At 36.2% G+C, this 17,138-nt stretch overlaps 1 protein-coding gene across 3 annotated transcripts in view; it reads right to left on the bottom strand.

Moving 5' to 3' along the window:
• The window catches only part of ERICH3 (glutamate rich 3), a 113,275-nt gene that overhangs the window by 54,006 nt on the left and 42,131 nt on the right, over positions 1-17,138 (bottom strand). For 2 of the 3 annotated variants that reach the window (XM_054482167.1, XM_063654134.1), the window contains exon 7: positions 10,341-10,556. The exons of the other annotated variant lie outside the window; for it this stretch is intronic. In XM_054482167.1, coding sequence (XP_054338142.1) covers positions 10,341-10,556 — 216 coding nt within the window. The remainder of the gene's footprint in view (positions 1-10,340; positions 10,557-17,138) is intronic. 3 annotated transcript variants of the gene reach the window in all.

The following is a 17,138-nucleotide window of genomic DNA, read 5'->3' as shown; positions in this document are numbered from 1 at the left end:
TGAGCACTGACAACACATCCTTCCCTGGGCTTATTCCATCTGAGAGGGAAATGCACAGGTATGATTTCTTCTACCGTCATTCTGAAGATCGGGGTCATCAATAATTTGTGCTTGGGACTATCCAGTTTCACAGGGGCATTCAGTTGATTGAAAATCCAATATCAATATTGTTTATAGTATCAAAACAATCTACCGAACAAAGTCTCTAAAATTACTACAAAAACCTATTTGATATCCTATGGCATTGCCCAATTTAAATTATTTATAAAATATGCAGTAAATGTGTATGCCAGAAAATCAATGTCCTAGGCATTGACTCCTAATTAATTGTTTGAAATATTTTCATAATAGTGAATGAGCACAGTGTTTGCCTGACCTCTACGAGGAAGAGGAGGAAGTAGAAGCAGAACAAAGGAAAGGAGGAAGAGGCAGAGAAATAAGAAAGGCTGAGAGGGTTGAAAGACTTTAAGGGGGGCTAGTAAGAAAATTGTAGGCCTCTAGAATTGTACACAGGCCAGCCTTTCCTTCTCATCTACTTCACTTTTCTAAAAATCAATTTTAAGCTAGACAAAAAATGTGCAGAGACCAACTTTAAGTGGATCCAAGGCAGTAATTTGAGTTGATTCCATCAAATTATAGATGCATGAGAAGCATGCATTTTCTAAAGAATAACAGAGCTGCAACAAACATTTTTGAAGGAACTACTAAAATATTTCCATCTCTAAACTCATCCTCTTCCACTTCAGATAATTTTTTTTCCATTTCATTCTATTTCTCTGAAGCAAAAACCAGAGGAAAGAAATCTGATGGAATGAAATTCTGCTAGCAACCGTCTGAAAGTATAAATGAGGGAGAAAGTCCAAGATTTAAAAATTCAAGCAAATTTTCTTGCCTGTTGGAAGGAAGAGCTCTCAAATAAAGAGATAATCAAGAGACATATTACAGGGCATCAAGAGCCATGAAAGTAAATCAGCAAACTGGATAATTTCTTGCAGATTAGAAACATCTCCCTGTTGAAGCAAAGGGATGATGCCAGGTCTGGCTCCTACTTGGAAAATCATAATCCCATGTTTCCTCTTGCCTGGGCAACTGTGGAGCTGTGACATGCCTGTGTGCAGCCCACTGCACAATCAGCAGACCTCAGGCAAATCCAGCTCCAAGCTGCGCCTGGCACCTTTAATGAAGTGACTGATTAAATAAAAGCATCCCCCTTTTGTTAAGCAATACTTTCTGAAGCAGCATGGATTTAGAGGTAGCCCTGTGAGTTTGTAGGAGATAAGCACTATATAAATACAAGGTAATAGTGGGATTAGAGTCAGGGAAAGACCTGTGTCCTGTGTATGAAATGAGAAACTGGAAGGAGAAACTTTTAAAGAGAAAAATACAGGAAAAGGCAGCCCTTTATCCTTTTCATTTCCTCTTATTCATATTTCTTTCTGCTAAAGCTTATTTCTGATAGTAACATCTCTTTTCTCTTGGGTCTCATTATTTCATTCTCGTTTTAAAAAATATTCCCTAATTATTGCAACCAAGTAAATTTTTTCTGAGTTCTAACAGAAGGCCCAAGGGACAGCTCGTGATTAAATATATGCACTAGGAAACAAACAGTAGTTTCTTTCAATTGACTGAATTGCCTCTATACTTACCATCTTGCAAAGATATAATGACCAGAGACAAATGAAACTTTAATAAGGTTTCTCGGCCCTTTCTGCTATCCTCAAGTAAGTATCAAAACCTTCCATGAAAATTCAGTTCCATTTGAAGAACAGGAGCAAGGTCTCATGCCCCTGCATAACTAAAGCTCTTCTTTCTGACTTCCTTCACCAGTTGCTTATGACTTTCCTTCTCATTTCTTTTCAGTTTTTTCAGGCAAGTACAACTGAGCTGATAAATAAACAGCAAGCCCATTGAGTGGTTAACCCATCAGCCATTATATATTTGCAACATTTAGCATTCAATTGATATACTAAGTTTTCACTGAAATCTCTTTTATCCATGCCCACACAAACAGTATAGTGTCAAAGGGCCTGTTCTTGTTGATAGTGTTGGGCAATAACTCCTCTCCATCTTCTTCACGAAGCCCTGGTGAATTCTGGACATCAAGTAGGGTGACCATGAAATTTATCATGCAAACTTGGACACACAGTGAAAGAGGTGTTACTAATAATTAGGAAATGGGGGAAAGGGGCAGAATTTTGAACTATTCCAGGAAAACTGAGAAGTATGGTCACCCTACGAATTAGTCTCTCCACTTCTAGTCTGATATCCCTCAAAATCTCCCTCCTGTTGGAAATCACAGTGATCTATTGTTATTAAACAGATCATGTGACTCTCCTGCTTAAAGCCCTCCAGTGATTCCCATTATCCATGGGATAAGTTCCAACATTCCCCAGGCAACATAAAATGTGTTATATTTTCTAATACCTATTATCTCCCAGTGATTGCAATTTCTCATGCTACATTTAAATGTCTGGCAACTGAACTGATTGTAGTGGCCCAAACACTATCAACTACTTTTAATCTCCAGGCCTCTGTAATTGTATGAGTCACATGATATTGGAACTATTTCCTTGTATTATCTCTCTCTCAGTAGATAAGGATGATGTCCTACTGATCTTCATGCCCCAGTAACTTGCCAGTGCTGATGCTTAGTAAGAACCTAATTAACATTGATCCAACTGGACACAGACATGGAACAATTAGGCATTCCATATTCTGTCCTTTACATATTCTGATAAAGCTACAGTAGGTTGGTTCTACCCTAAATAGGAAGCTTGCTACATTTACAGAAACTCAATAGTTACCAGAACAGGAAAACTGATTCACAGTGTCTTGTTAAACCAAACACCGACTTTGGTGACTATTCCTTGAAACAGATTGATACAAAACCAGCCTGACCATAAAGAGTGGCAATCCCCATGTTGATGCTGGTGGCCCTAGGGAGAGAAAATCTGACACAAGCCAGAGGACGAGTGTTCATATCCCAAAGACTTAGGAAGCAGCTGGTTGTATGAAAACCTCACAGCACTACATTATACGTTCTTCCCTTTCTCTTCTCTTTCTCTCTGGTTTTGCCTCCCACTTTGCTTTTAGTATGGTTTCTCTTTTCATTTTCTTTTGGGCCATTTTTCTTACTTCTGTGTAAACTTTACCTCACACTTATTCCTAATGTGCCCAGAAACACCTCAATCCTTACAGAGGCATCAGAGCTCTAGATTTTTCAGGATCTATCTCACCTATTCCTTCCCACAGAAATGATAATAAGGGTTCCTGCTCACATTTCCTTCCCCACTCCCTCTGCTTCCTAACCTACTCTGGTGCTTCCTTGTGTGGCTCTGCATGGTGTGGTGTAAGAGTTATTACTAACATTATTGAAGATGGGGTCTTGCTGTGTTGCCTAAGCTGGAGTGCAGTGGTGCAATCACTACAGCCTTAAACTCCTGGGCCCAAGTCAACCTCCTGCCTCAGCCTCCTTAATAGCTGGGATTACAGGTGTTAGAGATCGGGTCTTGTTATGTTGGCCAGTCTGGTATCAAACTCCTGACCTCAAGCCATCCTCTTGCCTCAGCCTTTCAAGTCACTAGGATTACAGATGTGAGCCACTGCACCTGGTCTTGTGATGGTTAATTTTACCTATTAATTTAGCTGGACTCCAATGCCCAGATTGGCAAACATTATTCTGGATGGATCCCTGATCAATGCATGTGGTGTGTCCCCTCCTCTTGGGAACTGTGAGTAACAATCTATCTTTTTGATGACAATTGTCTCTTAATCTGTAAGTCTCACCATACCTGAATAATTTTTAAAAACCCACATTTTAAATAGCCATGCAGAACAATATACCTACTTTCATTAAGAAAGAGCCAACTAGTGAAAGTTTCAAGCAGTAGAGGAGTATGTTGAGAGTTTTTCCATAAAGTTTAATTTAGCACCATTATGTAGAATCTAATAAAACCGAGATGAATTTTGCTTATTCTTTTTTCCCCTTTCTGCTTTTCAATCTCAGTTCCCTGGTTCTATTTGCTAACTTCCTACTGATCATTCAAAGCCCATTTCAAATGCCACCTTCTCTAGGAGGCATTCTCTAATCTCCTCGGTCAAAACTAATATTTCTTTCCTCTATGTTTCTATTGTGCTTTATTTATATCACAATTATAGTACTCATCACAATATATCATGGTTAATTGTATATATATATATATCTGTCTCTCTTGTTAGACTGCAATCTTTCTGAGAGAAAGAGTTTAGTCTTACCCATCTTGGTAACCTCAGGACCTAGCATATCATTTGCCATTATCAACAAAAACTGGACTGAGCTATATTCTCATTTAGAGGCAGGACAAGTATATAGATGATTGCAACAGTTCCATTAAGAGATTAGTTAGCAAGCCCATGAACTAGAGATGTAGCAGTAAGGATGAAAAAGGATTATCAGGTACATGAGCCACTGTTCAGGTGGCATCTAGAGCTGTGCCATCCAGGACAGCAGCCATTTCCCCCATTTGGATGCTGGGCATTTGAAAGGTAGCTCATTTGCTGTAAGTATAAAATATTCATTGAATATCAAAGACATAGTATAAGAAAATACATCATACTTAATTAAAATTTTTCATATTGATTACATGTGGAAATGATATTTTAGATATACTTGATTAAATAAAATATATTAAAATCTTAAAATTTATTTCATGTTTCTCTTTATCTTTTTAAATTGACTATTAGAAAATTTTAGAATTGCATATGTGGCTTGCCTTCTATTTCTATTGGACATCTCTGATCTAGAGAACTTAGCAACTAGCTGGATGTGCAATGCATAAGGAAGAAGATATTATAGATTTTGAGGTCAAATTACAGGACAGAAGTTTGTGCTTTAAGATAAATAAGGCAACTGAATGGAGAAACTGGCTTAAGTTGTAACCATGCTGAATTTGAGGAGCAGTAGGACCTATCAATTGGGCATCTGTAATTGCACAGGGCTTATTTGGTACCTAGGAGGTAGATAGGGGGCTTTCATGGAAAAGTCTCAAACTAGTGTCATAAACTTTTTGCCCTCTCTTTCAAAAATGTATAAAAAATAAAAGCAAACTTTGTTATTGGTTTCTAAAATAGATAAACATAACCATTAAGTAGGTTCTTATTTGGAAGCCTGTACTTTCACTTTTATAAAAGCTATATATGAAACTTTCCACATTTTCAGCAGGCTGCTGTGTAGAGTAGGTGACTGGTAAGGTTAGACTACCTCGATCCTGAATGGGAACATAAAAGTCTGGAGGTGAGTGAGGTAAACCTTAGTGCAAAATGTAACTAGTCTCATGGATTCTGTAAATGCAGTATAAAGCTCTGAAGGTGCTAGAACAAAACAGGACAAAGCAACAGAGTCCAGAGACAACTTGCTGGACTGCGAGTCTTACCACACCTTGCCATTTGGCTCTACTGATCATCCCCAGAGACATGAATCACAGAAGCCAGAGACCATGTTGTTCTACACATTCATAGAGGAGCAGGTGGTGGCTACCAGCAAGCCATATTTCATTGCTTTTTACTCTTTCTTTCCTTTTTTTAAGAGCCTTTAAAAAATGCTTTGCTGGATGGTAGTCATAAAATGAAAGATGAATTTATGTGTAAATTAGTCACAAGAGCCATCTCCCCTTAAATGAATCTTTTCTATATCTAAATAAACTAAACTCAAATATTAATGTAAAAGTGTGTGACTCTCCCCACTGAGACAATTTTACTCGATGCCTAAGGATCAGGGCTAGAGTCAACTCCAACAGACATCTAGCATGAAATCATGTGTGAAGATGACTACATCTTGAATAGAAAAACAAGTGTAAAGGCTGAAGCCTATAGGGATGGGTAGATTTATGGGTGAAGATGAAAAAGAATCACAAAGGAGTAGGACAAGAGGTAAAAGGAGACCCCGAGGAAGCATGAAAACAGAATGCCATGGAAGGCAAGAGAGGAGAGGTTTAAGGAAGAGGCAGTTAATAGCATAAAATTTTACAAAGAAACGTCATGGTAAGTTAAAAAAAAAAAAAACTAAGATGGTAGAAATAAGTCTAAATATGTCACTAAACAAAGTAAATATACTTGGACTCAACTCATTTATTAATAGAACAGAGATTCTCAGATAGAATCAAACACAATCCACCCCATGTTACATAAACATATTTAAATCCTAAAGTTTAAAACTAAAGACACCAAAAGACTAAAAGTGAAAGGAATATATACACACATATGCATATACACACACATACATATGTGTACATATACAGTTGACCCTTGAACAACATGGGTTTGAACCACTTGGGTCCACATATATGCAGATTTTTTTCAATAAGTATGTTGGAAAATTCTTTGGAGATTTACAACAATTTGAAAAAGTTGAAGACAAACTGTATAGCCTAGAAATATTTTAAAAAATAAGAAAAATGTATGTTATGAATGCATAAAATATATGTAGATGCTAGTCTGTTTTATCATTTACTACCATAAAATACACACAAATCTATTATAAAAAGTTAAGATTTATCAAAACTTACACATACTCTTTACAGACCATGCATGGTGCCATTTACAATCAAGAGAAATGTAAACAAATAAAGATGCAATATTAAATCATAACTGCATAAAATTAACTGTAGTAATACTGTACTGCTGTAGTAATTTCATAGCCACCTTCGGTTGCTATTGTAGTGAGTTCAAGTGTTGTGAGTATCCACTTAAAATGCTATGTGACACTAGTCATGTCCACACGAGTAATTAATCTCTTTAGTAAATCATCTATCAGAGTAAAAAGTAATCCCTCAAAGTTCTTACATATTTTCCATCGTGTTTAGCGTAATACTGTAAACACTGAATAACATCATGGGACTCAACAAAGTTTCACCTGGAGAAACACTCCAAGAAGCAAAGTCATGACATTATAAGAAAAGGTTGAATTGAATTCTCTAGCTGAGGTTGCCCACAGGTGGATGATTCATTTTGTAAAGAGAAGACATAACTTATGGTATTGATAAATACAGTACAGTAGTATAAATGTATTTTCTCTTATTTACAGTTTTCATAATAACATTTTCTTTTCTCTAACTTAACTTTGAAAGAATACAGTATATAATACAAATAGCATACAAAATATGTGTTAATTGAATATTTATGTTATTGGTAAGGCTTCCAGTCGACAGTAGGTTATAAGTAGTTAAGTTTTGGGGGTGTCAAAGTTTATATACAAATTTTCGACTGTGCAGAGAAATGACACCCCTTCCTCCCATGTTATTCAAGTGTCAACTCTCCATATACAGTACACACACACACACACACACACACAGACACACACACTAATCTAAAGAAAATAAGAAGTATTATTAGACAAAATAGATTTTAAGACAAAAAGCAATATGACAAAAAGGATCTCCTCACCAGTAAGATTAAAATAATCTTAAGTCTGAGAGCATATAAGATTTTCTAAACATTTACAAAACAGAACTTGGCATAATTACAAAGACAAATTGACAAATCCATAATGATAGAGAATGGATTTTCATTATAACTCAAGAATTAAGAGACTAAACACATAAAAAGCCTACAAATGTAAAAATATGAGTAACACAATTAATATTTATCTATTGGACATTTATAGAACCTTAATTTCAACATTTAAAGAATATGATTCTTTCCCAAAACTGAACATATATTAGCTCACAAAGCAAGTCTCCACAAATACGAAGGAGTTAAAATCATACAGATCAAGAATAAGATGCATTTTTAAAAGTGGCATTCAGTGAGCACAAAAGGAGTTCTTAGAATTGAAACATGGCAGGAGAAAAAACTCAGTAGAATGTGTGGAAGATAAAATTGAAAAAAACCTCTCAGCAAGTAGAACAAAAAGACAAAGAGGTAAAAAGTAGGAGAGAAAAGCTAAGAATCTTAGAGCATCAGTTTAGTAGTTCTAACATTCCCAAAATAGAGATTCCAAAAAGAGAGAAAAAAGGGTTTTTTTCTTGGAAAAAAAAAGAGAGTAAGTCAGACTGAAGCCCTGTGACTCAGGAGACAGATATGATAAGGTCTGTTAAAGCCAGCATGCCTCATGACACCATGCTGTGCTTCTAACCTGAATGCAGAATCCCAGGGGAACCTGGCTCAGATGCTTATTTGTGCTTCACTTGTCATGACCCTGGGATGAAGAAGCTGCTGCTCCCTCCTCCATGCCCAGCTACAGAAGCCCATTCTCCTGGTCATTTTCCTGCTGGACATCCAGTGTCTGGCTCACACTAGGACCTCACCAGATACCTTGACACACTCATGACCTGACCACTCTGACTTCCCCAGAAGGGGCTTTTAAAACTATTTGAAAACCAAACCCAGGCTGTGACCCAAAGATTCTATTCACCTTATTTTCTCCTGGAAATGGTGTCCTTCCATTACAATGCTGGGTTTGAGCTTATTTCTGAAGTTTTATGCATATAAGCGATAGAACTCTAAAGAAAAGCAGGGACATAGTTCACAGGGAAGTCAGCATGGTGGTTGCTCTGGAAAAAAGTAAAGAATGATGGGGCAGGAAAAAGGGGGCTCTTGCATAATATGATAGTAGAGTTCATCATGAAGCTGTAGTGAGTGCATGGTGCTTGCTTGGTTATTGTTGTTGAACTTGTACATATAGATAAGACTTTATATATTCTTATGGCTTGTGAGACATTTAAACTTGTGTTTTAAAAGAGCATGAACAGGTAGAATGTATCCCAGTAATACATTTTAACATCTGAAAATCAAATCCTGCCCCCCAAGTGTTTGAGAATGATGAGTAACTCATTGTTTTTGCTAAGTGTGAGCCACATCTTTTGAGAGCATGTTCATTGGCCAGATAGAAACCAATGCCAGCATGCAGAGTGAAAAATTAAGGTAGTGGATGTGGTAGATTCTATTATTGTTCCAAATATTCACTGCCCTTTTCTGTGAGAGACTGATACTTCCTACTCCATTGAGGTCAGTCTTGGTCAAGGGCTTGCCAAATGGCATTCAAGTGTAAGTGACATGTGCCACTCCTGAGTGGAACGTTAAAAGCAATCTGTGGTACTGTTGCCCATGAAGCCAACATATTCCAGACTCCTTCATTCTGAGCTGTTCCTCCACTCTGGGTCCTAGAATTACAGCTGACCAACAGTAGATAAAATTGTGAGCAAGAATATTGTTGGAAGTTGAGTTGCCTGGGGTTGTTGGACTAAGCTCCAGTAAACTGCTCTATAGAGAACTTACTAATGAAGAACAAGATAAAACAGAAGTCTAAGGTTGCAGCATGTGAGGAAATAATTTGCTCCTTTATCTAAGGCCTGGATATGTTGAGTGACAGAGATGAGTATTAGAGGAAGGCAGCAAATCCAAATTAGAGAGAATGACAGATAGTACGAGCTACCACCGACAGTGAGAGTATCTGATCAAAGACGCAGGGCAAGGGTGGGCCTTGGGAATGAGAGAGAAAACATCCTGTCAAAGACAGCAACCAGGGGAGAGAATTGGTAAAAGTAGAGTTGAAAAAAGGAAATTCAAGCAAGCAGGAAGAAGATGGTCCCCATCTTCTGAGAAGGTTAGAGGTAAGGACAGCTGCTGGGAGTGAGATGTGGACCTGGGGTGAATAAGGTTCCTGAAAGTGAAGTTGGTTTTTAAGAATCTATGTGCATGCTGGCACTTCACTTCCTGATGATCAGTCAGTGAAATGTTGACCCAGCTTATTTGCCAATCACAAAACTGTCATTTAATTGCTATTAGTTGTATATTTAACATAATAAAAATGAAGAGCTATTTTGCCTTCTTACTAGCTTGTATGTGTATAAAGTCCAACAGGCCTTAATACTGTTTCTTCTACTAGTATTTTGAGGAAATCAGTACAACAAACTGTAATCTCTTCAAAAATTACTGAAATAATTTTTCTATGTATGATACAGTAATTTGCCATAAATTGTTCAAAATAAACTATATTATGTTTTTTAAGTATATCAAGGTTTCTGAATTTTTACAAATTAGATGTTAAGATATTTCCAACAACATGTGACTGAACAGGTGCATTTAAGGAAATAAATGATTTGGAAATAGGTATTGGTCAAATTAAATTTGACCACAAGAATTATTAAATCTTTTATTATTAATTGTGCTAAACTCATTATGCAACTGAATTACTCAAACCTTTGGTTTCAGATACATTCAAGCTTACTTATAAAATTGTATTTCTTTACACACAACATTTTGCATGCAATTTCCTCCAAATTCTTTTACTGCAAACCTAGAAATCTAATAGTGCAATGTAATCTGAGATAAATTAATAAAAGAAAAATTTGTTCCATAATCACCTTGGTCAAAAGAGGTTCTAAGCCATTTGGAGCAGTGGTTGGATGAAATCTTCTCCTTCTCCATGTTTCAGATCTATTTTCTCTTGTGATTTTCCCATTTAGGGGAAGTGGAGGAGGAATAGGCATCATGTAACTGTTAATGTTTGGAAGTTGATATGAATTAATTCTCTGTGAATTGCCTATGGAGTTCCTGAGCTTCATCACTGCCTTCTTGCCCTGTAATCATATTTTGTGACATAAGAACCAATAAAACAGAATCAGTGACTCAATGTAACCCAAATTTAAAGACAAGCTTAAATGATTGACATTGAATGCAAACACAACTGATATCAATAGACAAACTCAAAACACTCCAGTCTGCTGAAAAATGACACTTTGTAGTATCTGCAGCAAATTAAAAATTCTAACCTTATGTGGTATATTTTTTAACTAACATAAAGTGATGACACTTTTATAGTACTTTTGGGGTTTTTCTTCAACAATCCATTAAACCCAATACAATTAAACAATTTAAAATCAAGAAGTTTGAAGTGCTGTGCTTTAAAGCAGAGCTTTAGTCCACTTAGCAATAGGAAATTAGGACTTTTTTCATATGCTTATTTCAAGCATCTAGGTATTAGAATATGCAGGGTTTGCAAAGCTGTAAACAAACTGGCATGTACTGTTTAGCATAAATAACTCATGTACTATTTAGAGTAAATTATTACATTTACAGAGGAAAAATTAAAATATTTATCAAAAATTTAAGGTATATATCCTTTGACCTAGAAATTCTAGTGGTAGGAATAAATCCTACACAGATAACTATACAAGTTCACTAATATAAATGTGTATAAGGATACATATACACACATGCACACACACATATATATATATAAAGAAGTTAGTTGCACAAAATGTAACATCATATATGTCCATCAATAGGAGGATGTTTAACTACATCTTGCTTTGTTCCTATGATAGATCTCACCAGGCTTAAACAAAAATAACATGAATCTATTTATCCTGAAATAAAAAGGTTCATATGGTATGACCACAAATTTCTTTTAAATAATTTACGTGCGAATTCTGATTAAAAACAAGAATGACTGAAAAAATTTGAATGTGGGGCTACCTTTGGGGATATACCTTCATATTGTTTTAGAGTTTAATCAGCATGTATTATTTTAATCATTAAAAAACACCAAAGGTATAGTCAATAATTACATTTGTCAGGTATAAGTGAGTCACTGAATTTTCACAAATTGGTAATTTTTGTGTATCTGAGGTATTTTTCCAAATTTTAAGGAATATTTAAGTAGGTTTATCTATTTTGCACCAATCTATTTCTATTTCTACAATATAAATTTATGTTGTACTTATGTTTATTTTTAAATTTCTAATTAATTTTTGATCAACTTAGTTTGTATTTTAATATGCTTATTGGTGAAAAATTATTTTATAGAAAGGAAAGTCACTCTCCAAATATCTCTCATTGCTAAATGAGCAAAAGGAACTTATGAGTGAAGGGCATGGATAGCCCATATTTTGATTTAAAAAAGCATATGAACTGAAAGAGATTTAAGTGGATATTCACCAAGGAGTTTATAATTGTTAGAATGGTTGATATTGCATTTTGTCATGCTCTAATTTTTCTTTTCTTATATTTTCCATTTTTTCTGTAATGGAGTACATTTATATTGTAATAAAAAATAAAAATAAGTAAAAAGTAATGACAAGAAAATCAATGAATCTAGAACTTTTTGTGTTTAAGGATTTAAAACAAAATTATTTCTGAGTAGACATCAATCAATTACATGCCTTCTTTGGAAATGGTTTACCAGTTTTTCAAAAAAATTAACATGTTGTTCTTTACCTTGCTTGTTTTAGTTCAACAGCATTTTGGACATCTTTTCATGCCAGTGCGAGTAATTATACTTTTTAAATGTACTTTAATATAACATAACAAGTTAAAACAATACCCTATTACTTAGGTATCTTCCAATTGTTCACTATTGCAAATACAACAGTACAAAATATTCTTGAATCTGTTTCTTTACACATATTGTGTATTCCTAGGATAAATTCCTACATGTTAAAATGCTTGAGCATGTTCATTTAAAATGGTGGTAGATATTTCCATATTGCCTTCACAAATACTTGTACTAATTTCTACTTCTACCAATGATATATGAGAAACTCTCATTCTAACATCATTCATTTTCAATCAAGTCATTATTTTTACTCATTTGCATCTCATCCCGTCTGTTTTTGACCAAATCACTTTTGCCTAAATTAAAGACTCTCACTCCTGCTACTTAGCAAAGTTCAACCTACTTCTTTTTTTTTTATTATTATTATTATACTTGAGGTTTTATGGTACATGTGCACAATGTGCAGGTAAGTTACATATGTATACATGTGCCATGCTGGTGCGCTGCACCCACTAACTCGTCATCTAGCATTAGGTATATCTCCCAATGCTATCCCTCCCCCCTCCTCCGACGCCACAACAGTCCCCGAAGTGTGATGTTCCCCTTCCTGTGTCCATGTGTTCTCATTGTTCAATTCCCACCTATGAGTGAGAATATGCGGTGTTTGGTTTTTTGTACTTGCGATAGTTTACTGAGAATGATGATTTCCAATTTCATCCATGTCCCTACAAAGGACATGAACTCATCATTTTTTATGTCTGCATAGTATTCCATGGTGTATATGTGCCACATTTTCTTAATCCAGTCTATCATTGTTGGACATTTGGGTTGGTTCCAAGTCTTTGCTATTGTGAATAGTGCCGCAATAAACATACGTGTGCATGTGTCTTTATAGTAGCATGATTTATACTCCTTTGAGTATATACCCAGTAATGGTATGGCTGGGTCAAATGGAATTTCTAGTTCTAGATCCCTGAGGAATCACCACACTGACTTCCACAAGGGTTGAACTAGTTTACAGTCCCACCAACAGTGTAAAAGTGTTCCTATTTCTCCACATCCTCTCCAGCACCTGTTGTTTCCTGACTTTTTAATGATTGCCATTCTAACTGGTGTGAGATGGTATCTCATTGTGGTTTTGATTTGCATTTCTCTGATGGCCAGTGATGGTGAGCATTTTTTCATGTGTTTTTTGGCTGCATAAATGTCTTCTTTTGAGAAGTGTCTGTTCATGTCCTTTGCCCACTTTTTGATGGGGTTGTTTGTTTTTTTCTTGTAAATTTGTTGGAGTTCATTCTAGATTCTGGATATTAGCCCTTTGTCAGATGAGTAGGTTGAGAAAATTTTCTCCCATTTTGTAGGTTGCCTGTTCACTCTGATGGTAGTTTCCTTTGCTGTGCAGAAGCTCTTTAGTTTAATTAGATCCCATTTGTCAATTTTGGCTTTTGTTGCCATTGCTTTTGGTGTTTTAGACATGAAGTCCTTGCCCATGCCTATGTCCTGAATGGTAATACCTAGGTTTTCTTCTAGGGTTTTTATGGTTTTAGGTATAACATTTAAGTCTTTAATCCATCTTGAATTGATTTTTGTATAAGGTGTAAGGAAGGGATCCAGTTTCAGCTTTCTCCATATGGCTAGCCAGTTTTCCCAGCACCATTTATTAAATAGGGAATCCTTTCCCCATTGCTTGTTTTTCTCAGGTTTATCAAAGATAAGATAGTTGTAGATATGTGGCATTATTTCTGACGGCTCTGTTCTGTTCCATTGATCTATATCTCTGTTTTGGTACCAGTACCATGCTGTTTTGGTTACTGTAGCCTTGTAGTATAGTTTGAAGTCAGGTACTGTGATGCCTCCAGCTTTGTTCTTTTGGCTTAGGATTGACTTGGCGATGCGGGCTCTTTTTTGGTTCCATATGAACTTTAAAGTAGTTTTTTCCAATTCTGTGAAGAAAGTCATTGGTAACTTGATGGGGATGGCATTGAATCTGTAAATTACCTTGGGAAGGATGGCCATTTTCATGATATTGATTCTTCCTACCCATGAGCATGGAATGTTCTTCCATTTGTTTGTATCCTCTTTTATTTCCTTGAGCAGTGGTTTGTAGTTCTCCTTGAAGAGGTCCTTCACATCCCTTGTAAGTTGGATTCCTAGGTATTTTATTCTCTTTGAAGCAATTGTGAATGGGAGTTCACTCATGATTTGCTCTCTGTTTGTCTGTAATTGATGTATAAGAATGCTTGTGATTTTTGTACATCGATTTTTTATCCTGAGACTTTGCTGAAGTTGCTTATCAGCTTAAGGAGATTTTGGGCTGAGACAATGGGGTTTTCTAGATATACAATCATGTCATCTGCAAACAGGGACAATTTGACTTCCTCTTTTCCTAATTGAATACCCTTTATTTCCTTCTCCTGCCTAATTGCCCTGGCCAGAACTTCCAACACTATGTTGAATAGAAGTGGTGAGAGAGGGCATCCCTGTCTTGTGCCAGTTTTCAAAGGGAATGCTTCCAGTTTTTGCCCATTCAGTATGATATTGGCTGCGGGTTTGTCATAGATAGCTCTTATTATTTTGAGATACGTCCCATCAATACCTAATTTATTGAGAGTTTTTAGCATGAAGGATTGTTGAATTTTGTCAAAGGCCTTTTCTGCATCTATTGAGACAATCATGTGGTTTTTGTCTTTGGTTCTGTTTATATGCTGGATTACATTTATTGATTTGCATATATTGAACCAGCCTTGCATCCCAGGGATGAAGCCCACTTGATCATGGTGGATAAGCTTTTTGATGTGCTGCTGGATTCTGTTTGCCAGTATTTTTTTTTTATTTTATTTATTTACTTTTTTTCTTTTTATTATTATTATTATTATTATTATTATTATACTTTAGGCTCTATGGTACATGTGCGCAATGTGCAGGTAAGTTACATATGTATACATGCGCCATGCTGGTGCGCTGCACCCACCAACTCGTCATCTAGCATTAGGTATATCTCCCAATGCTATCCCTCCCACCTCCCCCCACCCCACAACAGTCCCCGAAGTGTGATGTTCCCCTTCCTGTGTCCATGTGTTCTCATTGTTCAATTCCCACCTATGAGTGAGAATATGTGGCGTTTGGTTTTTTGTTATTGCGATAGTTTACTGAGAATGATGATTTCCAATTTCATCCATGTCCCTACAAAGGACATGAACTCATCATTTTTTATGTCTGCATAGTATTCCATGGTGTATATGTGCCACATTTTCTTAATCCAGTCTATCATTGTTGGACATTTGGGTTGGTTCCAAGTCTTTGCTATTGTGAATAATGCCGCAATAAACATACGTGTGCATGTGTCTTTATAGCAGCATGATTTATAGTCCTTTGGGTATATACCCAGTAATGGGATGGCTGGGTCAAATGGAATTTCTAGATCTAGATCCCTGAGGAATCGCCACACTGACTTCCACAAGGGTTGAACTAGTTTACAGTCCCACCAACAGTGTAAAAGTGTTCCTATTTCTCCACATCCTCTCCAGCACCTGTTGTTTCCTGACTTTTTAATGATTGCCTTCTAAGTGGTGTGAGATGGTATCTCATTGTGGTTTTGATTTGCATTTCTCTGATGGCCAGTGATGGTGAGCATTTTTTCATGTGTTTTTTGGCTGCATAAATGTCTTCTTTTGAGAAGTGTCTGTTCATGTCCTTCGCCCACTTTTTGATGGGGTTGTTTGTTTTTTTCCTGTAAATTTGTTGGAGTTCATTGTAGATTCTGGATATTAGCCCTGTTTGCCAGTATTTTATTGAGGATTTTTTGCATCAATATTCATCAAGGATATTGGTCTAAAATTCTCTTTTTTTGTTGTGTCTCTGCCAGGCTTTGGTATCAGGATGATGCTGGCCTCATAAAATGAGTTAGGGAGAATTCCCTCTTTTTCTATTGATTGGAATAGTTTCAGAAGGAATGGTACCAGCTCCTCCTTGTACCTCTGGTAGAATTCGGCTGTGAACCCATCTGGTCCTGGACTTTTTTTGGTTGGTAAGCTATTGATTATTGCCACAATTTCAGCTCCTGTTATTGGTCTATTCAGAGATTCAATTTCTTCCTGGTTTAGTCTTGGGAGGGTGTATGTGTTGAGGAATTTATCCATTTCTTCTAGATTTTCTAGTTTATTTGCATAGAGGTGTTTGTAATATTCTCTGATGGTAGTTTGTATTTCTGTGGGATCGGTGGTGATATCCCCTTTATCATTTTTTATTGCATCTATTTGATTCTTCTCTCTTTTTTTTCTTTATTAATCTTGCTAGCGGTCTATCAATTTTGTTGATCCTTTCAAAAAAACCAGCTCCTGGATTCATTTATTTCTTGGAGGGTTTTTTGTGTCTCTATTTCCTTCAGTTCTGCTCTGATTTTAGTTATTTCTTGCCTTCTGCTGGCTTTTGAATGTGTTTGCTCTTGCTTTTCTAGTTCTTTTAATTGTGATGTTAGGGTGTCAATTTTGGATCTTTCCTGCTTTCTCTTGTGGGCATTTAGTGCTATAAATTTCCCTCTACACACTGCTTTGAATGCATCCCAGAGATTCTGGTATGTTGTGTCTTGGTTCTCGGTGGTTTCAAAGAACATCTTTATTTCTGCCTTCATTTCGTTATGTACCCAGTAGTCATTCAGGAGCAGGTTGTTCAGTTTCCATGTAGTTGAGCGGTTTTGAGTGAGATTCTTAATCCTGAGTTCTAGCTTGATTGCACTGTGATCTGAGAGATAGTTTGTTATAATTTCTGTTCTTTTACATTTATTGTGGAGAGCTTTACTTCCAAGTATGTGGTCAATTTTGGAATAGGTGTGGTGTGGTGCGGAAAAAAATGTATATTCTGTTGGTTTGGGGTGGAGAGTTCTGTA

Source organism: Pongo pygmaeus, chromosome 1 (genome assembly GCF_028885625.2).
Source record: "Pongo pygmaeus isolate AG05252 chromosome 1, NHGRI_mPonPyg2-v2.0_pri, whole genome shotgun sequence".
Lineage (NCBI taxonomy): Eukaryota > Metazoa > Chordata > Mammalia > Primates > Hominidae > Pongo > Pongo pygmaeus.
This window is presented reverse-complemented; position numbering and strand designations above follow the sequence as displayed.